Consider the following 24,710-nt stretch of genomic DNA (forward strand, 5'->3'; position numbering starts at 1 on the left):
GTCAGAAGTCATTTGGTTATACAGATGATGTTCAGTCAGAGAGTCATTTGGTTATACAGATGATTATCAGTCAGAGAGTCATTTGGTTATACAGATGATGTTCAGTCAGAGAGTCAATTAGTAAACAGATGATGTTCAGTCAGAGAGTGATTTGGTTATACAGATGATGTTCAGTCAGAGAGTGATTAGGTTATACAGATGATGTTCAGTCAGAGTCATGTAGTTATACAGATGATGTTCAGTCAGAGTCATGTAGTTATACAGATGATGTTCAGTCAGAGAGTCATGTGGTTATACAGATGATGTTCAGTCAGAGAGTCATTTGGTTATATAGATGATGTTCAGTCAGAGAGTCATTTGGTTATATAGATGATGTTCAGTCATAGAGTCATTTAGTTAAATATACATCTCAATCCTTTTCAGGTGAATTTTTATTTCAAGTCAGTTTCTCGTCTTCAAGAATTTGGAAATATAGGAGATTTCCTGTAGTGTTCAACAAGAGATGAGACTCATGGTTAGATAGATAGGAGATTTCATGTAGTGTTCAATAAGAGATGAGACTCATGGTTAGATAGATAGGAGATTTCATGTAGTGTTCAATAAGAGATGAGACTCATGGTTAGATGGATAGGAGATTTCATGTAGTGCTCAATAAGAGATGAGACTCATGGTTAAATAGATAGGAGATTTCATGTAGTGTTCAATTTGAGATAAGACTCATGGTTAGATAGATAGGAGATTTCATGTGGTGTTCAATAAGAGATGAGACTCATGGTTAGATAGATAGGAGATTTCATGTGGTGTTCAATAAGAGATGAGACTCATGGTTAGATAGATAGGAGATTTCATGTGGTGTTCAATAAGAGATGAGACTCATGGTTAGATAGATAGGAGATTTCATGTAGTGTTCAATAAGAGATGAGACTCATGGTTAGATAGATAGGAGATTTCATGTAGTGTTCAATAAGAGATGAGACTCATGGTTAGATAGATAGGAGATTTCATGTAGTGTTCAATAAGAGATGAGACTCATGGTTAGATGGATAGGAGATTTCATGTAGTGTTCAATAAGAGATGAGACTCATGGTTAGATAGATAGGAGATTTCATGTAGTGTTCAATAAGAGATGAGACTCATGGTTAGATAGATAGGATATTTCATGTGGTGTTCAATAAGAGATGAGACTCATGGTTAGATAGATAGGAAATTTCATGTAATGTTTCAAAAAGTAATGAGACTCATGGTTGGAGACAGCAGATTTTGTGTAGTGTTCAATAAGAGATGAGACTCATGGTTAGATAGATAGGAGATTTTGTGTAGTGTTCAATAAGAGATGAGACTCATGGTTAGATAGATAGGAGATTTTGTGTAGTGTTCAATAAGAGATGAGACTCATGGTTAGATAGATAGGAGATTTCGTGTAGTGTTCAATAAGAGATGAGACTCATGGTTAGAGACAGGAGATTTTGTGTAGTGTTCAATAAGAGATGAGACTCATGGTTAGATAGATAGAAGAATTTATGTAGTGCTCAATAAGAGATGAGACTCATGGTTAGATAGATCATGGTTAGATAGATAGAAGAATTTATGTAGTGTTCAATAAGAGATGAGACTCATGGTTAGATAGATAGAAGAATTTATGTAGTGTTCAATAAGAGATGAGACTCATGGCTAGATAGATAGGAGATCTCATGTAGTGTTCAATAAGAGATGAGACTCATGGTTAGATAGACAGGAGATTTCATGTAGTGTTCAATAAGAGATGAGACTCGTGGTTAGATAGATAGGAGATTTCATGTGGTGTTCAATAAGAGATGAGACTCATGGTTAGATAGATAGGAGATTTTGTGTAGTGTTCAATAAGAGATGAGACTCATGGTTAGATAGATAGGAGATTTTGTGTAGTGTTCAATAAGAAATGAGGCTCATGGTTAGATAAATAAGAAAATTCACATTACTTTTAATCAGTCACTTTTTTGACAGTAAACATGATAATTTATGTTAATTCACTCAGAGAGTTAGATAAATAGTTGGAAGGATAATTTATTTTACTTTGATTCAGAGTTTTGCTTCATTGAGCAATAGACATGACAGTTCCTGTTACTTTAATTGGATTAGTATGTATAGTGACCACTTTAACAAATTCCAATCATTTTATCATTGTTACTGCTCACCTGACCACTTCTCTGAATGAAATATCAACAAAAGTATCAAATCATTTACCAATATTTCCAGCACTAGCAGCCACATCTGTCACTAACACGTTTAGAAATATTCAACAGGTAACCCATTTACCAACAACTTCAGTAAACACTTGAGACATTTACCAACAGCTTCAGGAATATCTAGACAGGTGAGATATTTACCAAAATTGTCAACAGTTCTGTGCTAAATACATCAATATGCTTTCAGTTGTCTTTGGTAGTGTTTTGGAACTTGTTAACATTAAAACTTTGATGAAAATTTCACTGACTTCAGGTTACTTTGTGTATGACTTCAGGTTACTCACCTGACTGTGTATGACTTCAGGTTACTTTGTGTGTGACTTCAGGTTACTTTGCGTATGACTTCAGGTTACTTTGCATATGACTATCACTCCTCAGTATCAACCTTATATAACTTTTGGCATCATCAATAACAAAATTTCAGTCTACTAACAATTAATTGCTTCATTATTAATTTCTGTTATTAAGTCCTTCCTTTCAGTTAGAAGACTTTATGTATTACCACATTGGACCTCAACAACCATTATTACTATAACATTATGGATATTCAAGAACTTTAATTTTTTGTGATGAACCCCACTTGTAGAGAAAATTACATATTTAAAAACGTCTGGTATGGGTAGAGAAAGCACTGTGAACCTGACGATGACTGAAGAAGGTTAAAACGTTGTTCGCTCTACTATTAGTGCTTCTTTACCCGTAACAGCCATTTTTAAATATGTAACTTTAATTTTTATAATTCTTTTTATTTACAGATGTCTTTCCTCTTCACAAAGTGTTCCACTTGTGGGACACACTGCTGCTTGGAAATTCTTCATTCCCCTTGTTTATTGGAGTCAGTATCTTACAACAGTTACAAGCAAACTTATTGTCGTTCGGATTCAATGAATGCATTTTGTTATTCTCTGATATGCCAGGTAAAGAATAGTTTTAGCAGCTAATTGGAAAATGAATTAGTTGATCAGGTTGTAAGAAAATATTGAAGTTGGTGTTTTTTATTTTATGATTCGACACAAACATAAGCTGAATTATTATAATTATTTAGTACTGGGTGTGCTCCAGTAACTACAATAGTTTTTCTTATATTGATGTCATTATAAATTATATATCATTCCTAATGATGCTGACCATTTCAGTTTCTAACTTAAATGGTTGGTGATTGTGAGAATAATGCTGTAAAAATGTTTACAAATCATATGTTTTTAGGATAACACTGTAAAAACCATTTATAAACCTTTCATTATTAGGATAATAAGGTAAAGAAGTTTACAAACCTTATGTTGTTAACATAATAATGTAAAGAAGTTTACAAACCTTATGTTGTTAACATAATGATGTAAAGAAGTTTACAAACCTTATGTTGTTAACATAATGATGTAAAGAAGTTTACAAACCTTATGTTGTTAACATAATGATGTAAAGAAGTTTACAAACCTTATGTTGTTAACATAATGATGTAAAGAAGTTTACAAACCTTATGTTGTTAACATAATGATGTAAAGAAGTTTACAAACCTTATGTTGTTAACATAATGATGTAAAGAAGTTTACAAACCTTATGTTGTTAACATAATGATGTAAAGAAGTTTACAAACCTTATGTTGTTAACATAATGATGTAAAGAAGTTTACAAACCTTATGTTGTTAACATAATGATGTAAAGAAGTTTACAAACCTTATGTTGTTAACATAATGATGTAAAGAAGTTTACAAACCTTATGTTGTTAACATAATGATGTAAAGAAGTTTACAAACCTTATGTTGTTAACATAATGATGTATAGATGTTTACAAACCTTATGTTGTTAACATAATGATGTATAGATGTTTACAAACCTTATGTTGTTAACATAATGATGTAAAGAAGTTTACAAACCTTATGTTGTTAACATAATGATGTAAAGAAGTTTACAAACCTTATGTTGTTAACATAATGATGTAAAGAAGTTTACAAACCTTATGTTGTTAACATAATGATGTAAAGAAGTTTACAAACCTTATGTTGTTAACATAATGATGTAAAGAAGTTTACAAACCTTATGTTGTTAACATAATGATGTAAAGAAGTTTACAAACCTTATGTTGTTAACATAATGATGTAAAGAAGTTTACAAACCTTATGTTGTTAACATAATGATGTAAAGAAGTTTACAAACCTTATGTTGTTAACATAATGATGTAAAGAAGTTTACAAACCTTATGTTGTTAACATAATGATGTAAAGAAGTTTACAAACCTTATGTTGTTAACATAATGATGTAAAGAAGTTTACAAACCTTATGTTGTTAACATAATGATGTAAAGAAGTTTACAAACCTTATGTTGTTAACATAATGATGTAAAGAAGTTTACAAACCTTATGTTGTTAACATAATGATGTAAAGAAGTTTACAAACCTTATGTTGTTAACATAATGATGTAAAGAAGTTTACAAACCTTATGTTGTTAACATAATGATGTAAAGAAGTTTACAAACCTTATGTTGTTAACATAATGATGTAAAGAAGTTTACAAACCTTATGTTGTTAACATAATGATGTAAAGAAGTTTACAAACCTTATGTTGTTAACATAATGATGTAAAGAAGTTTACAAACCTTATGTTGTTAACATAATGATGTAAAGAAGTTTACAAACCTTATGTTGTTAACATAATGATGTAAAGAAGTTTACAAACCTTATGTTGTTAACATAATGATGTAAAGAAGTTTACAAACCTTATGTTGTTAACATAATGATGTAAAGAAGTTTACAAACCTTATGTTGTTAACATAATGATGTAAAGAAGTTTACAAACCTTATGTTGTTAACATAATGATGTAAAGAAGTTTACAAACCTTATGTTGTTAACATAATGATGTAAAGAAGTTTACAAACCTTATGTTGTTAACATAATGATGTAAAGAAGTTTACAAACCTTATGTTGTTAACATAATGATGTAAAGAAGTTTACAAACCTTATGTTGTTAACATAATGATGTAAAGAAGTTTACAAACCTTATGTTGTTAACATAATGATGTAAAGAAGTTTACAAACCTTATGTTGTTAACATAATGATGTAAAGAAGTTTACAAACCTTATGTTGTTAACATAATGATGTAAAGAAGTTTACAAACCTTATGTTGTTAACATAATGATGTAAAGAAGTTTACAAACCTTATGTTGTTAACATAATGATGTAAAGAAGTTTACAAACCTTATGTTGTTAACATAATGATGTAAAGAAGTTTACAAACCTTATGTTGTTAACATAATGATGTAAAGAAGTTTACAAACCTTATGTTGTTAACATAATGATGTAAAGAAGTTTACAAACCTTATGTTGTTAACATAATGATGTAAAGAAGTTTACAAACCTTATGTTGTTAACATAATGATGTAAAGAAGTTTACAAACCTTATGTTGTTAACATAATGATGTAAAGAAGTTTACAAACCTTATGTTGTTAACATAATGATGTAAAGAAGTTTACAAACCTTATGTTGTTAACATAATGATGTAAAGAAGTTTACAAACCTTATGTTGTTAACATAATGATGTAAAGAAGTTTACAAACCTTATGTTGTTAACATAATGATGTAAAGAAGTTTACAAACCTTATGTTGTTAACATGATGTAAAGAAGTTTACAAACCTTATGTTGTTAACATAATGATGTAAAGAAGTTTACAAACCTTATGTTGTTAACATAATGATGTAAAGATGTTTACAAACGTTGTGTTGTTAGGATAACACTATAAAGATGTTTACAAACGTTGTAGTTACAATATTGCTATAAAGATGTTTACAAACGTTGTAGTTACAATATTGCTATAAAGATGTTTACAAACGTTGTAGTTACAATATTGCTATAAAGATGTTTACAAACGTTGTAGTTACAATATTGCTATAAAGATGTTTACAAACGTTGTAGTTACAATATTGCTATAAAGATGTTTACAAACGCTTGTAGTTACAATATTGCTATAAAGATGTTTACAAACGTTGTAGTTACAATATTGCTATAAAGATGTTTACAAACGTTGTAGTTACAATATTGCTATAAAGATGTTTACAAAAGTTGTAGTTACAATATTGCTGTAAAGATGTTTACAAAAGTTGTAGTTACGATATTGCTGTAAAGATGTTTACAAACGTTGTAGTTACAATATTGCTATAAAGATGTTTACAAATGTTGTAGTTACAATATTGCTATAAAGATGTTTACAAATGTTGTAGTTACAATATTGCTATAAAGATGTTGACAAACGTAGTTACGATATTGCTGTAAAGATGTTTACAAACGTAGTTACGATATTGCTGTAAAGATGTTTACAAAAGTTGTAGTTACGATATTGCTGTAAAGATGTTTACAAAAGTTGTAGTTACAATATTGCTGTAAAGATGTTTACAAACATAGTTGCGATATTGCTGTAAAGATGTTTACAAAAGTTGTAGTTACAATATTGCTGTAAAAATGTTTACAAACGTAGTTACGATATTGCTATAAAGATGTTGACAAACGTTGCAGTTACGATATTGCTGTAAAGATGTTTACAAACGTAGTTACGATATTGCTGTAGAGATGTTGACAAACTTTATAGTTACAATAATACTGTAAAGTTTTTACACACTTTGCAATGAGGATAGTACTGTACAGATGTTTACAATATGTATAGTTACAATAATACTGTACAGATGTTTACAAACTCTGTTACGATAATATATTAAAGACGTTTACTAACTTTGCAGTCAGGGTAATATTATATGGATGTTTAGAAGATCTGTATTCTTAAGAAACCACCAAGGATACTAAAACATTGATAAGGTAATAACATGAGAATGTTTGAAAGAACTTGATATGTTAGGATAACACCAAGGATACTTTAAAAATTGTGAAGGTAATAGATAACCAGTTTCGAAAATTATAAGCATATTAAGAAGGAAATTTTCATTCAGTCTTACAGTTAAGTAAAGTTAAAGAAAAAGAATGATAGCTACTATTAGATAATCTATGCTTTTTGTTTAAATTATTCTTATAATTGTGTTTTTCTTAGAAATAGATATCCAAAGATGTGTTGAAGATTCTATAAAGCTATTCTGCTCTACTCCCAAAAGTACCACTTACAGACAACATGAGAGACAACGAACTAAGCCTGGTACTGTGTTTAAGTCATCTTCAGACTTCATGACTGCAAATCCTGACCTTGTAAGAGCTTGAAAAACATTGTAATTAGTTTTATACCAATAATGAGTAGATGGTGCTTTTAATTTGATGAGGATATTTTCTTTTATCCTTTATCTCATTCAAAATGAAATACTTGGAACTTTCATCAACCGTATTTGTAATTGTTTTATTATTTTTGTAATGCCTGCTGTTGTTTTTCTTATACTTAAAACTTAATGTCAGAGATGCAAGGATTTTTTGTTTACTTTTCTTCATGGTTACATGTGTAGCTACAGTTTGAAGAACCTGGTTTTGGAATTGTGATTAATTACATCTTGAGATCTGTGTTTGGGAAACCTGATTAATTTGTACATTGTTTGGTTTGAAAGATATGGCTACTTGGGAAGCAACAACTTAAGGTCATAATTTGAGGGGTATGGCTACATGTGTAGCAACATCTTGAGGGCCTTAATTTAAAAGTGTGATTACTTGCACAGCAACAGCTTGAGGACATGGTTTGAAATGTATGATTACCTCTGTAAGTAATAGCTTGATGGACCTGTTCTACACAATATGGTTAGATTTTTTCAAAGCATTTCTTACAGCTTGTTGTGCTGTAATAAGTTTTGTTTCATTTCTCTTTTTTTCACTTCATATGTGGCATAGTAAAGTGAAATTGTTTTAAACTTCCTTCGTATTACAGTGAGATGTATGTGGTCAACATGGATTATCTTCCTTTTAACTTGTGTTCAAGTTGTTTGAAACATCCTTCATATTACAGTGAGATGTATCTGGTCATCTGGTCAACATGGATTATCTTCCTTTTAACTTGTGTTCAAGTTGTTTGAAACTTCCTTCTTATTACAGTGAGATGTATCTGGTCAACATGGATTATCTTCCTTTTAACTTGTGTTCAGGTTGTTTGAAACATCCTTCATATTACAGTGAGACGTATCTGGTCAACATGGAGTATCTTCCTTTTAACTTGTGTTCAGGTTGTTTGGAACGTCCTTCTTATTACAGTGAGACGTATTTGGTCAACATGGATTATCTTCCTTTTAACTTGTGATTAGGTTGTTTGGAACGTCCTTCTTATTACAGTGAGACGCATCTGGTCAACATGGATTATCTTCCTTTCAACTTGAAGGTTATTTGTGAAATCAACATTAACAAAGACATTTTTCTCAGTGATGCTTAGTGCCAGACAGCAGTAATGATATTGTGTGAGAGTACCTGGTGGCCATACTCACTGTACCTACACCCTGATGCTATTGTAGAACTCTATTTTGACTTTTATGTGGAGAATTTTGTGGATTAACCAGTGTATAATTTCTGTGAGATAACATCAGTTATCTTCAGTTAAGTTTGAAAAGTTGCATCTTGTAAATTTTGTATCAATAAATTAAACTGCATAATTTTAAAATATTCATTAAACCTCTTTATGCTGAAATATGTAATACAGTGTTATTGTGGAATGCTCTTCAAGTTTTTTTTTATTTTATTTAAAAGTACACAGATTCTTACAAAATCGATTGCCACATTTCAGGAAATGTCTCCACTTCCATTGAGTGTTCTTAAATCTGAGATCTCACCCAGAATATCAGGGGAAGATCTGTTGGATCTCCTTGAGTTGTCTCCTCATGGTGAAAGGAAGGCTCAACCTCGACACACCAAAGTTAAAGTTTTAGTTGTAGATGTGAGACCTTCTGAAGAGTATCCTTTTCACGTGGTATAATATAGGTTTATAAATCTCAGTCGGTCATCTTACTTTAATACCCTTTGAAGTGTATTGAAATCTTTTATAGTCAGGTTGATGATGTCTTTACTTAGGTGGAATACTTTAAAACAGGTAGTGATATATTAAGGTTTCAACCAACTAGACAAGAATATTGTTGTGGTTTCTTCCAAAACCTTCTAAGAAATTTTTAACTTGAGTAAGGGTGCCACCCTCAACCCACACATTCATAATTTTTCTGAAGCTGTTTTGTAACTTTGATAACTGTAGTTGTCTTTTATGGAAGAACAAGAACAATATTTTCATAATAAACCAAGTTTAGACCAACTTTGTCCTATCAGTACAGTTCCTTTAATACATGTATTTAAACGTTATAAGAAGTATTAGTACAGTAAAAATCACAAGGCTAATTCTTGTATATATATTTAAGAAAAGACTAAATTACATTTTTTAAGTAAAATTTTCCATGTCGTTTTTTAGCCCTTAATCTATTCATCAGTTTTACAAGAGGAGCTATACCCGATAGTATCAACATTCCATTCCAGACTGCTTTCACACCAGATGGCACTTTGGTTTCAACACCTGATTCTGTAACCTTGATGGGCCATAAAGGTCGTATGGTGGTGATTGTAGGGAGTAGCAAGAACAACAATACATCCAATGTATGTATATAATACTGTGTATACACAAACAGAGAACAACAATACATCCAATGTATGTATATAATACTGTGTATACACAAACAGAGAGAACAACAATACATCTAATGTATGTATATAATACTGTGTATACACAAACAGAGAGAACAACAATACATCTAATGTATGTATATAATACTGTGTATACACAAACAGAGAACAACAATACATCTAATGTATGTATATAATACTGTGTATACACAAACAGAGAGAACAACAATACATCTAATGTATGTATATAATACTGTGTATACACAAACAGAGAGAACAATACATCCAATGTATGTATATAATACTGTGTATACACAGAGAACAACAATACATCCAATGTATGTATATAATACTGTGTATACACAAACAGAGAGAACAACAATACATCCAATGTATGTATATAATACTGTGTATACACAAACAGAGAGAACAACAATACATCCAATGTATGTATATAATACTGTGTATACACAAACAGAGAGAACAACAATACATCCAATGTATGTATATAATACTGTGTATACACAAACAGAGAGAACAATACATCCAATGTATGTATATAATACTGTGTATACACAAACAGAGAGAACAATACATCCAATGTATGTATATAATACTGTGTATACACAAACACAGAGAACAATACATCCAATGTATGTATATAATACTGTGTATACACAAACAGAGAGAACAACAATACATCCAATGTATGTATATAATACTGTGTATACACAAACAGAGAAAACAACAATACATCCAATGTATGTATATAATACTGTGTATACACAAACAGAGAAAACAACAATACATCCAATGTATGTATATAATACTGTGTATACACAAACAGAGAAAACAACAATACATCTAATGTATGTATATAATACTGTGTATACACAAACAGAGAGAACAACAATACATCTGATGTATGTTAGTATAGCATAAAGCTTTAACTGGTAATCCATATTTTAGTAATATAGAAGTTTAAAGTTCAAGTATACAAAGTAATATTTTTAAAAATTCTGAATTTCCTTTAGTGTGATACATTTTCTGTTTCATACTCTATGTACAACTTCTCAATAATATTAAATGTAAGTTGTTTGTAAAATTATAAGGTGTCACACAAACCATGTTGTTTTATTACAAAGCTATCAAATCAGACCACTTTCATAATTTTATATGTAATACTCATAACCAGTAACAGAGAAGTCAATCTTAAATCATTGAATAATGTATTACCTAACATTTTGTTACAAAAAGTTAAATATCAGAGAACCAACAAGTTAGAAAGTTGGATGAATTTTCAGAGGTAAGGCAAGTAGTCTAGTTATTAGTTTATATTGTTTGGTGCAACATTATGAGTAGTGTAAAAATTTAGGGTTAACTCTCCTCAACAATCAAAAGCAAGGAGGATAATTTGATAAATATTTTGTGTTTATGTATAATTAGAAAAATTGGGATCCTTTTAGGTTAGGTAAAATAAGTAACAATTACATTATAAAAAATGTTTCACGAGTCACACATGCAAGCATGTCGTGGATAGCATAATGTGAGCTGCATGTGCTCTAAGTGTATTAAAGCTTACCAGGCAGTAAAACAAGAAACTTTAATAAGAAATAGATGTGTAGTGTTAATAACTTAGATATATTTTAATTTCTTTAGTTTGTGGTTATGAGGTATGTGAAATTTATCAATTCTGTTTTGATAGAAACATTTGAAGTGCAGGTTTTAAGAATTACACAAAGGAAAAAGTATTTTTAATTTTAATATAGACATTACTTTGCACACAGACTATTGAAATCAAATCAACAACATTCATGGACAAATCTTTATTTTAGTTTCTTAAAAATACTTCTCTAGAAATATAAAAAGACTACCAACTTTTGTAACAATAAACACGATATTGAAAGTCCAAAGTATTAAACCTACAAAGAGGTCAAATTGACTGACAGTGCTAACATAAATGTTTGTTGTTAAAAAGTAAATTATTTTATAGTGTTGCTCAACACAGTGCTGTAATTAGATCCAAGAGTTGTCTTGGAGCACATCATGTATTCTTTTCAAGGTCTTCCTCCCACAAAACTTCACATTTTATAGATGTTTGATCTGATCTTTCAGAAATTCTTTCCTTTAAAGAGATCGCTAATATAGTTTACTTTCTGAGTGGTTTCAAAGACAATAGGTATAATGATTTGCTGTTATTATGTCTTTTTGTCAATAAACTAAGCCTATTTTTAAAATTAGTCTGAGTGTTCAAGATGAAAACTTTATATTCTATTGTGGGCATGTTTCTACTTGATGGAAGATAGCTAATTTTGATGTATTTCTGACACAGCTTCTTAGGAAACTGCTAATTTTACAGTAGGTGTCTATGACTTGTTAGCAGTAAATTCCAGAAATAAACAAAACGGTTAGCCCACTTATTTTAACATAATGTATAATAATGATTACAAAGTTAAACACCTCATCAAACTACCATGATGAATTATTCTTCTGTACTCCAATCATACAATACAATTTGTACTAAGTTCAATTACTTTATACTGTTGGTTATAACAATTGTCTCATTTTTTCAATAGCTAACAGGTTTTTTCACTTATTGTGATAAATTACCAATATAGATATGTCTAAACTCACAAACATGTAGGCTAGATCTATTTATCTCTTACTTTCTATATTTATAACCCTACTAAGGCCCAGAAATGTCCTCATAATACTCGATCACAATGAGAAAAACTTAGAAGGTTGTAGTAACACAACACAATAATGCAGTAAGTGTATAATTTGCACAGTTAAACAAATCTGCAGTAAACTATAGCTTCTAAATCTAATCTAACAGTATTCTATGGGTGCTGAGGAACACTCAATGTGGTTTCATCTTTAGAAAATTTGTCATTCTCATGAGGAAGATGGCCAGAGGTAGCCTGTCATGCTGAGTCTCTTATCTTTCTCATGCAACATACTTCTGTTAAGTTGAATCCACCCATAATTGAGGTGGATGAAATGTTATTACCCAGCTTTATTGCTTGAACTTATTAACAGTTAAATGTTTCAAGACAAGTCTGGTTATACAATCTTTATAACCATTTCTTGCTTGTTATAGTAGGAAGCGTATCTTAATGAAATTTTGCAGATAAGTGAAGGTTCCAATACTTTCGTATGCAACATACCAGATTTTTTTATTAATATGTTCTGCACCTGGTGTGCCTCTCTTTGAATGTTAACTATCCAATATGCAAAATCATTTTGATTTCATATCTGAAGCATAGAAGTAATTTTAACTTCCAGATAATTATCAAACATGCTTTAAGGACAAACTATATTGTATCTTATTTTTTCTTAACAATTTCCTATAAAGGTAGAATCAGTTTTACCAAATATAAATGATGTTTTCATCATAGAATGACTACTAATTATGAAATTTAAGCTGCTGCTACTAGATAACATTATACATTTATTATACTGACCTTTCTGCCATGCCCGACTAACATTACAGAAATTTGTTGTCACACACGTGCACTCATGTTACCATATCCAGCATTAATAATACCAGTTCCTAATTTGTAGGAAACTACAGATTTTGTATTTTGACAAAATAAACATCTAATTTGAACTAATGCTGCATTCAACATACCACATGACACACACAATCTATATTTGTTTTACATATCAGTTAATTTAAAAGTAAAATGTTTAATGTAATGACATTACCTTTGATCCATGTTGATTGGGTTATTAAACTATATATACTTACTGAAACTGACTTCCTTTGCCATTTTAATAGCAAACTTAACTTACAAGTACATAATTGTCTTGTTCCAGGTATTAAACATAATGGTGCATGTGTGTGTATTTACGATTTGTAGAATTATAATTTAACTCAGTGTGTAATTGTAATGTTTTCTAAAGCAGGACAAAGTTAATAATATGATCTTGTCTTCTTGCTAAGATACTGGTTTTGTTCTCCTTGTAGTTTGCAACTCAGCTAGTTCGTCTTGGTTTTCCTAAAGTATGCACTCTGCACAAGGGAATTGACGTCTTTCGAACAATTGGAATTTTAATCGTAAGAGCAGGGGAGAGATAATAGCACAACTACTTTTATGGACTTCAGTGAATGTAAAGAAATTACAATAAAAATGTTTTTCTTCAAAGAACCAGGATACAATATAGCATTCAACTTGGAAAATTTAATGTCACATCACCAGCATTTAATAATGTATGTTTCCAGATGTATCCTGATAATTTGTAACAAAATAATTCTTATGAATAAACATGTATTATACATAACATTACATTGTTGGACTAAACTTGTAATTAAAGATGACAAGGTGATCCTTTGTTTCAAAAAAAAGAGACAACAAAGGGATAGTTGCCTGTTATTCCCAACAGGGGGTGCTCATTGGGCATGGTTGTTACACTTCAACTCCTTAGATAAAAATAATTAGCTACAATAACTATAATATTTAGGAATATTGTGAGAAAGAGCTAAAGACGGTTGGGGCATTTATATATCATAGTAAATCAATACAAGCAGATAGAGGAATGAGGAAAAGTGACAAGGAAAGCATGGATGTCAATAAAACAAAACCAGAGACTTCTAAGACGGTTATAACAGCAATCATGTTGTACTGGGCCAGATGCTTGAGTTTAAGGAAGGGACACAGATAACAAATATGGTGAGGGGGAGCGGCAGTGGGAATGTACAGAAAAACAGACCTTAAGTAACTAGGACAAATACCAAGAAGAGTTCTCTTTCATTGGATTTAATCCATATTTTCAAACCTGACATCAATAAGAAAGTAAAAATTAACTGTAGATATGAGTGCTCCAAACCTTAAATCTCTCCTACAGCTAAAGCAACCATTCACTGTAGACTTCACAATGTGAGAAAAACTGATATTTAATAAGTTAAAACTTGTTATATACAAACCACACCCAGGTAAAAAGCTTCACTTGAACTTGGTAGTATAAGCAACACTTTTTATATTCTACAGTTTTGGGTGATTGTTAGTAAAACAATTTCACAAGTGCATGATGGATCATTATAAACTTGACACTTTGGAATGTTCTCTCATCATTATGTAAATATTTACAGTTAAAACAGTCGTCAAAATTTTGATTTCTGAGAGTTCAAACCAGCAATTATATCTTCTGCTTCTTCTTGGAGGATTTCAGCTTTTTCAACCAGCAACATCTAGGAAATCAAATTATTTTAATTAGATTTTTCTTATAAGGATTACTGAATAACACAGGAATAGAACTGTTAATTAGAAGTACCTTTTAAAATAACACTTACTTCAGGAAAATGTTGTTATAACAGAAAATTAATGGTTGACAAAATGTAGTTACACTACGTTTTTAATCCTGGTGTACAGAACATTGTCAAGTAATCCAACAAAACTTTCTGTGAAGCACTTCCAAGATTTAGTTTACTTCTTGTAACATACACTAAGGAAGATCTAGACATGAGTTTTAAATAAATAATTATCACCACACAGCACTCAGATATATATAACATCCTCAAATATGAATCTCACATTAAATATAATATTTAACATGCATGTCTTTCAATGTCACATACCTTTGCCCCTGCAATGATCTGATTGGCCACTCTTTTTGACAAGTGTTCCACTTTCTGTGTAAGTTCTTCAGCCGTGGCAACAGCAACGTCAGTTAAAGATTTGAAACCGGCAGCATACAGCTGACGTGCTCGACCCTAATGAATGGTCAGTTGGCATTAGGGTCAAACATTTCAAGTGAGTTATTCCTAAGTAACTTACAAGTAGAAATCATTGAAATAATTGAAACTTAAGAGACTATTTTAAATATATATATGTATATATATAATTTATATTTTCACCATACTAAATAAACACTTTAATGATAGAGGTAAGTAAACATTGTACAGATTAAACTATAATAAATCACTGTTGACATATTTAACAGCTGATATATATTCGATGAAATAACGTAACATGCACATTGTTTCTAACTAATAATAATACTTACTAGACATCTGAAATACAGTTTACTGTGTATAATATGTTTACACTTATTTATCAGTACAAACACCTAACGATGGTAGAAATAATTCCTGTAATCAAATGTTTTACTTCCTCAGATAAGTTTTACAAGCACATATTCCACTATCCTCCCCATTCATTTAATGTAATGTGTGCTTGATCTAGTTGTGTTTCACTACACAAACTCAACTTATTATTCTTATAAAACATTTATATAAAAACTCAAAATTAAATTCCTTATTAAAGTTTTACAAAACATATGAGTGGAAGGTATGAATGTAGAACATGATAAACATGTTAATACACAGATATAAACACACAATATTAATCAATAAAGGTTACATTTATTATAATTACAGTTCCAAGAATACCTGTTTCACTGCAGGCAGCTCCAGAAGAGGAATTAGTTCCACTGACACACAGAAAGACAATTGTTTTACAAAGTTTGGAAGGAGATCCTGAAAACCCCAAAACTCTCGAAATTCCTGAAAGAAAAATATCAAATGTCATGTTGTCATCTCACTGTGATAATAGCTATGTTACTACAACGACAGTACCACAGTGATAAGAGCAACGTTACTACAATGACAGTACCACTGCGATAAGAGCAACGTTACTACAACGACAGTACCACTGCGATAAGAGCAACGTTACTACAACGACAGTACCACTGCGATAAGAGCAACGTTACTACAACGACAGTGCCACTGCGATAAGAGCAACGCTACTACAACGACAGTGCCACTCGCGATAAGAGCAACGTTACTACAACGACAGTGCCACTGCGATAAGAGCAACGTTACTACAACGACAGTGCCACTGCGATAAGAGCAACGTTACTACAACGACAGTGCCACTCGCGATAAGAGCAACGCTTACTACAACGACAGTGCCACTGCGATAAGAGCAACGTTACTACAACGACAGTGCCACTGCGATAAGAGCAACGTTACTACAACGACAGTGCCACTCGCGATAAGAGCAACGTTACTACAACGACAGTGCCACTGCGATAAGAGCAACGTTACTACAACGACAGTGCCACTCGCGATAAGAGCAACGCTACTACAACGACAGTGCCACTGCGATAAGAGCAACGTTACTACAACGACAGTGCCACTGCGATAAGAGCAACGTTACTACAACGACAGTGCCACTGCGATAAGAGCAACGTTACTACAACGACAGTGCCACTGCGATAAGAGCAACGTTACTACAACGACAGTGCCACTCGCGATAAGAGCAACGTTACTACAACGACAGTGCCACTGCGATAAGAGCAACGCATTACAACGACAGTGCCACTGCGATAAGAGCAACGCTACTACAACGACAGTGCCACTGCGATAAGAGCAACGTTACTACAACGACAGTGCCACTCGCGATAAGAGCAACGTTACTACAACGACAGTGCCACTGCGATAAGAGCAACGTTACTACAACGACAGTGCCACTGCGATAAGAGCAACGCTACTACAACGACAGTGCCACTGCGATAAGAGCAACGTTACTACAACGACAGTGCCACTGCGATAAGAGCAACGTTACTACAACGACAGTGCCACTGCGATAAGAGCAACGTTACTACAACGACAGTGCCACTGCGATAAGAGCAACGTTACTACAACGACAGTGCCACTGCGATAAGAGCAACGCACTACAACGACAGTGCCACTGCGATAAGAGCAACGTTACTACAACGACAGTGCCACTGCGATAAGAGCAACGTTACTACAACGACAGTGCCACTGAGATAAGAGCAACGTTACAATAACGACAGTGCCACTGAGATAAGAGCAGTGTTACCACTGCCACTGATAAGAGCAACGCTACAATAACGACAGTGCCACTGAGATAACAGCAACGTTACAATAACGACAGTGCCACTGAGATAAGAGCAACGTTACAATAACGACAGTACCACTGAGATAAGAGCAACGTTACAATAACGACAGTACCACTGAGATAAGAGCAACGTTACAATAACGACAGTACCACTGAGATAAGAGCAACGTTACAATAACGACAGTACCACTGAGATAAGAGCAACGTTACAATAACGACAGTACCACTGAGATAAGAGCAACGTTACAATAACGACAGTACCACTGAGATAACAGCAACGTTACAATAACGACAGTACCACTGAGATAACAGCAACGTTACAATAACGACAGTACCACTGAGATAACAGCAACGTTACAATAACGACAGTACCACTGAGATAACAGCAACGTTACAATAACGACAGTACTACTGAGATAACAGCAACGTTACAATAACGACAGTACTACTGAGATAACAGCAATGTTACTGTAACAATGGTACTACTGTGATTGGTATGCTACTGTAAAAATAGTACCACAGTGATTAGGATGTTACTGTAACAATAGTACCATTGTGATTGGCATGTTACTATAACTAGTATACTACTGTGATATAGAGCTATGTTACTATAACAATAGTACTATGATATATTACTATAACAGTAGTACTACTATGATTGGTATACTACTGTGATATGAGAGCTGTGTTACTATAACAATAGTACTACTGTGATATGAGAACTGTGTTACTATAACAGTAGTACTACTGTGATTGGTATACTACTGTGATATGAGAACTGTGTTACTATAACAGTAATACTATGATTGGTATACTACTGTGATATGAGAACTGTGTTACTTTAACAGTACTACTATGATTGGTATACTACTGTGATATGAGAACTGTGTTACTTTAACAGTACTACTATGATTGGTATACTACTGTGATATGAGAACTGTGTTACTTTAACAGTACCACTATGATTGGTATACTACTGTGATATGAGAGCTGTGTTACTATAACAGTAGCACTACTATGATTGGTATACTACTGTGATATGAGAACTGTGTTACTTTAACAGTACTACTATGATTGGTATACTACTGTGATATGAGAACTGTGTTACTTTAACAGTACCACTAGAATGATTGGTATACTACTGTGATATGAGAACTGTGTTACTGTTACCATAACAGTAGTACTACTGTGATATGAGAACTGTAAGTTACTATACCACTGTGATATGAGAACTGACTTGGTATACCATGATGAGAACTGGTAGTATACCAGTGGAATGCCTACCGTGACTGTGTGATATGATATGAACTGTGTTATACAGTAGTACTACTGTGATTGGTATACTACTGTGATATGAGAACTGTGTTACTATAACAGTAGTACTACTGTGATTGGTATACTACTGTGATATGAGAACTGTGTTACTATAACAGTAGTACTACTGTGATTGGTATACTACTGTGATATGAGAACTGTGTTACTATAACAGTAATACTATGATTGGTATACTACTGTGATATGAGAACTGTGTTACTTTAACAGTACCACTATGATTGGTATACTACTGTGATATGAGAACTGTGTTACTATAACAGTACTACTGTGATATGAGAACTGTGTTACTATAACAGTACTACTGTAATATGAGAGCTGTGTTACTATAACAGTACTACTGTAATATGAGAGCTGTGTTACTATAACAGTAGCACTACTATGATTGGTATACTACTGTGATATGAGAACTGGGTTACTATAACAGTACTACTGTGATATGAGAACTGTTACTATACCAGTAGTACTACTGTGATATGAGAACTGTTACTATACCAGTAGTACTACTGTGATATGAGAACTGTGTTACTATACCAGTAGTACTACTGTGATATGAGAACTGTGTTACTATACCAGTAGTACTACTGTGATATGAGAACTGTGTTACTATACCAGTAGTACTACTGTGATATGAGAACTGTGTTACTATAACAGTAGTACTACTGTGATATGAGAACTGTGTTACTATAACAGTAGTACTACTGTGGTTGGTATACTACTGTGATATGAGAACTGTGTTACTGTGATTGGTATACTACTGTGATATGAGAACTGTGTTACTATAACAGTAGTACTACTGTGATTGGTATACTACTGTGATATGAGAACTGTGTCACTGTAACAGTACTACTATGATTGGTATACTACTGTGATATGAGAGCTGTGTCACTATAACAGTACTACTATGATTGGTATACTACTGTGATATGAGAGCTGTGTTACTATAACAGTAGCACTACTATGATTGGTATACTACTGTGATATGAGAACTGTGTTACTATAACAGTAGCACTACTGTGATTGGTATACTACTGTGATATGAGAACTGTGTTACTATAACAGTAGCACTACTATGATTGGTATACTACTGTGATATGAGAGCTGTGTTACTATAACAGTAGCACTACTATGATTGGTATACTACTGTGATATGAGAGCTGTGTTACTATAATAGCACTACTATGATTGGTATACTACTGTGATATGAGAGCTGTGTTACTATAACAGTAGCACTACTGTGATTGGTATACTACTGTGATATGAGAACTGTGTTACTATAACAGTAGTACTACTGTGATTGGTATACTACTGTGATATGAGAACTGTGTTACTATAACAGTACTACTATGATTGGTATACTACTGTGATATGAGAGCTGTGTTACTATAACAGTACTACTATGATTGGTATACTACTGTGATATGAGAGCTGTGTTATTATAACAGTAGCACTACTATGATTAGTATACTACTGTGATATGAGAACTGTGTTACTATAACAGTAGCACTACTATGATTGGTATACTACTGTGATATGAGAACTGTGTTACTATACCAGTAGTACTACTGTGATATGAGAACTGTGTTACAACAACAGTAGTACTACTGTGATATGAGAACTGTGTTACTACAACAGTAGTACTACTGTGATATGAGAACTGTGTTACTACAACAGTAGTACTATGAGTGGTATACTACTGTGATATGAGAACTGTGTTACTACAATAGTAGTACTACTATGATTGGTATACTACTGTGATATGAGAACTGTGTTACTATAACAGTAGCACTACTGTGATTGGTATACTACTGTGATATGAAAACTGTGTTACAACAACAGTAGTACTACTGTGATTGGTATACTACTGTGATATGAAAACTGTGTTACAACAACAGTAGTACTACTGTGATTGGTATACTACTGTGATATAAGAACTGTGTTACAACAACAGTAGTACTACTGTGATTGGTATACTACTGTGATATGAGAACTGTGTTACTATACCAGTAGTACTACTGTGATATGAGAACTGTGTTACTATACCAGTAGTACTACTGTGATATGAGAACTGTGTTACTATAACAGTAGTACTACTGTGATATGAGAACTGTGTTACTATAACAGTAGTACTACTATGATTGGTATACTACTGTGATATGAGAACTGTGTTACTACAACAGTAGTACTACTATGATTGGTATACTACTGTGATATGAGAACTGTGTTACTATAACAGTACTACTATGATTGGTATAATACTGTGATATGAGAACTGTGTTACTACAACAGTAGTACTACTATGATTGGTATACTACTGTGATATGAGAACTGTGTTACTATAACAGTACTACTATGATTGGTATACTACTGTGATATGAGAACTGTGTTACTATAACAGTACTACTATGATTGGTATACTACTGTGATATGAGAACTGTGTTACTATAACAGTACTACTATGATTGGTATACTACTGTGATATGAGAACTGTGTTACTATACCAGTAGTACTACTGTGATATGAGAACTGTGTTACTATAACAGTAGTACTACTATGATTGGTATACTACTGTGATATGAGAACTGTGTTACTACAACAGTAGTACTACTATGATTGGTATACTACTGTGATATGAGAACTGTGTTACTATAACAGTACTACTATGATTGGTATACTACTGTGATATGAGAACTGTGTTACTACAACAGTAGTACTAGTATGATTGGTATACTACTGTGATATGAGAACTGTGTTACTACAACAGTAGTACTAGTATGATTGGTATACTACTGTGATATGAGAACTGTGTTACTATAACAGTACTACTATGATTGGTATACTACTGTGATATGAGAACTGTGTTACTATACCAGTAGTACTACTGTGATATGAGAACTGTGTTACTATACCAGTAGTACTACTGTGATATGAGAACTGTGTTACTATACCAGTAGTACTACTGTGATATGAGAACTGTGTTACTATATACCAGTAGTACTACTGTGATATGAGAACTGTGTTACTATACCAGTAGTACTACTGTGATATGAGAACTGTGTTACTATAACAGTAGTACTACTATGATTGGTATACTACTGTGATATGAGAACTGTGTTACTATAACAGTAAGTTCAATGTTATTCTTTGAATTGATAATTACATAGAACTTGTGCAATATTATGTAAACTTACACAAAACTAAAACATTCCATATTTGCACTTTACAAGTTTTTAATTTGTAAATAATTCTTTACTTCAAACTATAACTTCAATGCTTTTGTTTACTTGTAATTACACCTGGATAATGTCATTTGGTAAGATGTACTCTGTGAATATTACAATAATATAAATTGTGTGCCCTCTTGGTGTCAACTTTCATGTGAATTAGTTCCGATAGCTCCCAAAGTGGGGAGGTTAACTTCATGTGATTGTTTATAATGGTTTATTAAACTTTCACAGTAATTTTCCATTAAATCAGTGAATTCAATGGTGAGAACTCCAATAGAAAATTGATTTCTACCTTTGATATCCCTCTTAAAACTAGTTTTAAATGTCATACTTCATTCAATTAACCTTTAAAATTGTTTTGTTTAGTTCTCTTAGAACTTAGTTATCTAATCCCTACTTATTGAGTTAGAACAGAATGACATGAACTGATAATGAAGCTAAATGTGAGACAATGTAATGTGTACAGATAGAGTCTACATGTTTTAGGTGTAAAAAATAATTCCATCACCTTCAGGAGACCAGAAGAAACAGAGGTTTCATTTTTATATAATCAAATATACGTGTGTATGTGTGTTTCCAAAAATGTGGTTCTGTGATGTCTAGACCTAAATTTCTATTGAAAATCATTTCATGTTTAACAGTTTTTACAAATTTTATTTTGATTATTTTAGTATTTTGAATCACATCCATTCAATGTTATGTGAAGTGTCTGTCACACAAAGATTGTGTCACCCACTGTCAGGAAAAATGCTATTTTCAACACTCACAAAATCATTTTATTTGTCAATAGAGCTTATAGGGGTTCTTCATGTAATGAATACTTTGTGTTTAGATTCAATTATTTCAAATGCATAGCTATCAAGAGAAGATGTGAATCATATACTTTAGATAGGGTTTACAAAAGATATATCTGTAATAAGTTACAAATTTCAGAATATACCAAACTACAGATTACACTGGGGAACACTTTTTCAGTAACTTTGAGTTGCATTGGATATTTTAACTGATTCTGAAGGAGGTTTAGGTGCTGATTTCAAATCTGAAATTAGTTTTTCTCTACAAGCTCTAGTTTGTATGCAATTTGAGGTTAATGAAATTGTACAAATGTGAACTTATGTAAACCATGTATAAGCATTTTCATGTCCATATATATAGATAGCTTCTAATATTTTGATCATTCTTCTTTTGTTTCAGATCAAACATGGCTTCCAAAAATAGATATCATTGCAGAAACAAGCCTGATGCCTTCTGCTACATATGTGGATGCTACACACTCAATCGTCAGAGACGTAACATATCCTCGTTTGTCAAGCGTGCCTACAAGGCATATTTTGAAGTTCATCTTGGTGATCAAGACAAGCAATGGCTCCTCATGTTGTGTGCCACAATTGTGAGGAAATGCTTCGAGACTGGACCAAAGGAAAACGCAATGGTCTGCCTTTTGGTGTTCCAATGATTTGGTGCGAACCCACCAACCATGTAACTGACTGTTATTTCTGCATGGTAAACACAACGGTGTTGGGAAGAAAAACCGACATAAGATTACGTGATCCGAACATTCCCTCAGCTATTCGCCTGCTCCGCACTCTGAAGAAGTTCCTGTTCCAGTTTTCAAAGGCTTGCCTTCATTGGACGATAAAGACATTGGACATGATACAAGCGAACATGACAGTTGTGACAGTGAATTGTCAGAAAAGTGTACACAATCGAGAACTGTTCTTCAGACACTGAACCTTTCCCCATCCCCAAGCCTCTTCCCCAGGCTGAACTGAATGATTTAGTGCGGATTTAGGTCTTTCAAAGAAAGCAGCAGAGCTTTTGGCATCAAGATTACAAGGCAGATATCTTGTTGATCACTCTGTTAAAGTATCATATTTCAGAAAGCGTGACCAGCTTTTAGTGACCTTCTTTTCAGAAGACAGACAGTTTGTTTACTGCCATGACATCCAAGGGCTTCTCAAAGAACTGGGTGTACCTTACTATAGTCCTGCTGAATGGAGACTCTTTTAGACAGTTCAAAAGGCAGTCTAAAGTGTGTTCTTTTACATAATGGGAATGTTTATGGAGCAGTACCTGTCAGTCACTCAGTGCATTTATGGAAGACTATAATGATATGAGAATGGTCATGGACTTATTAAAATATCATGAGCACAATTGGATCATTTGTGTAGACTTAAAGATGATCAACTTTCTTCTTGGACAACAGAAAGGTTTCGCCAAGTTTCCATTTTTCCTCTGTATGTGGGACAGCCGAGCACGAGACAGACATTGGGTCCAGAAGGACTGGCCTATTCGTGACACCCTTGAAGCAGGCATGCCAAATATCATACAAGACCCAATTGTAAGCAGAGATAAGATCATCTTTCCTCCTCTTCACATCAAATTAGGTTTGATGAAGCAATTTGTCAAGGCACTGGAAACCGAAGGTGAATGTTTCCAACACATCATCACAGCTTTACCAGGGTTATCATTTGAGAAGATCAAAGCAGGCGTG

General features: G+C 32.7%; 2 protein-coding genes across 6 annotated transcripts in view; one reads left to right on the forward strand and one right to left on the reverse strand.

Moving 5' to 3' along the window:
* Positions 1–14,078, forward strand: part of LOC143251842 (TBC domain-containing protein kinase-like protein) — an 85,897-nt gene extending 71,819 nt beyond the window's left edge. For all 5 annotated transcript variants that reach the window (XM_076503103.1, XM_076503101.1, XM_076503105.1 and 2 more), the window contains 5 exons: positions 2,981–3,142; positions 7,259–7,410; positions 8,915–9,081; positions 9,603–9,765; positions 13,763–14,078. In XM_076503103.1, the coding sequence (XP_076359218.1) occupies positions 2,981–3,142; positions 7,259–7,410; positions 8,915–9,081; positions 9,603–9,765; positions 13,763–13,873 (755 nt within the window). In that variant the 3' untranslated portion in view covers positions 13,874–14,078. The remainder of the gene's footprint in view (positions 1–2,980; positions 3,143–7,258; positions 7,411–8,914; positions 9,082–9,602; positions 9,766–13,762) is intronic.
* The window catches only part of LOC143251841 (helicase POLQ-like), a 91,632-nt gene continuing 80,991 nt past the window's right edge, over positions 14,070–24,710 (reverse strand). The window contains exons 16-18 of the mRNA XM_076503100.1: positions 16,184–16,297; positions 15,371–15,505; positions 14,070–14,983 (exon numbers count right to left, since the gene is read on the reverse strand). Of these exons, the coding sequence (XP_076359215.1) occupies positions 14,897–14,983; positions 15,371–15,505; positions 16,184–16,297 (336 nt within the window). The 3' untranslated portion in view covers positions 14,070–14,896. The remainder of the gene's footprint in view (positions 14,984–15,370; positions 15,506–16,183; positions 16,298–24,710) is intronic.

Source organism: Tachypleus tridentatus, chromosome 6 (genome assembly GCF_004210375.1).
Source record: "Tachypleus tridentatus isolate NWPU-2018 chromosome 6, ASM421037v1, whole genome shotgun sequence".
NCBI lineage: Eukaryota > Metazoa > Arthropoda > Merostomata > Xiphosura > Limulidae > Tachypleus > Tachypleus tridentatus.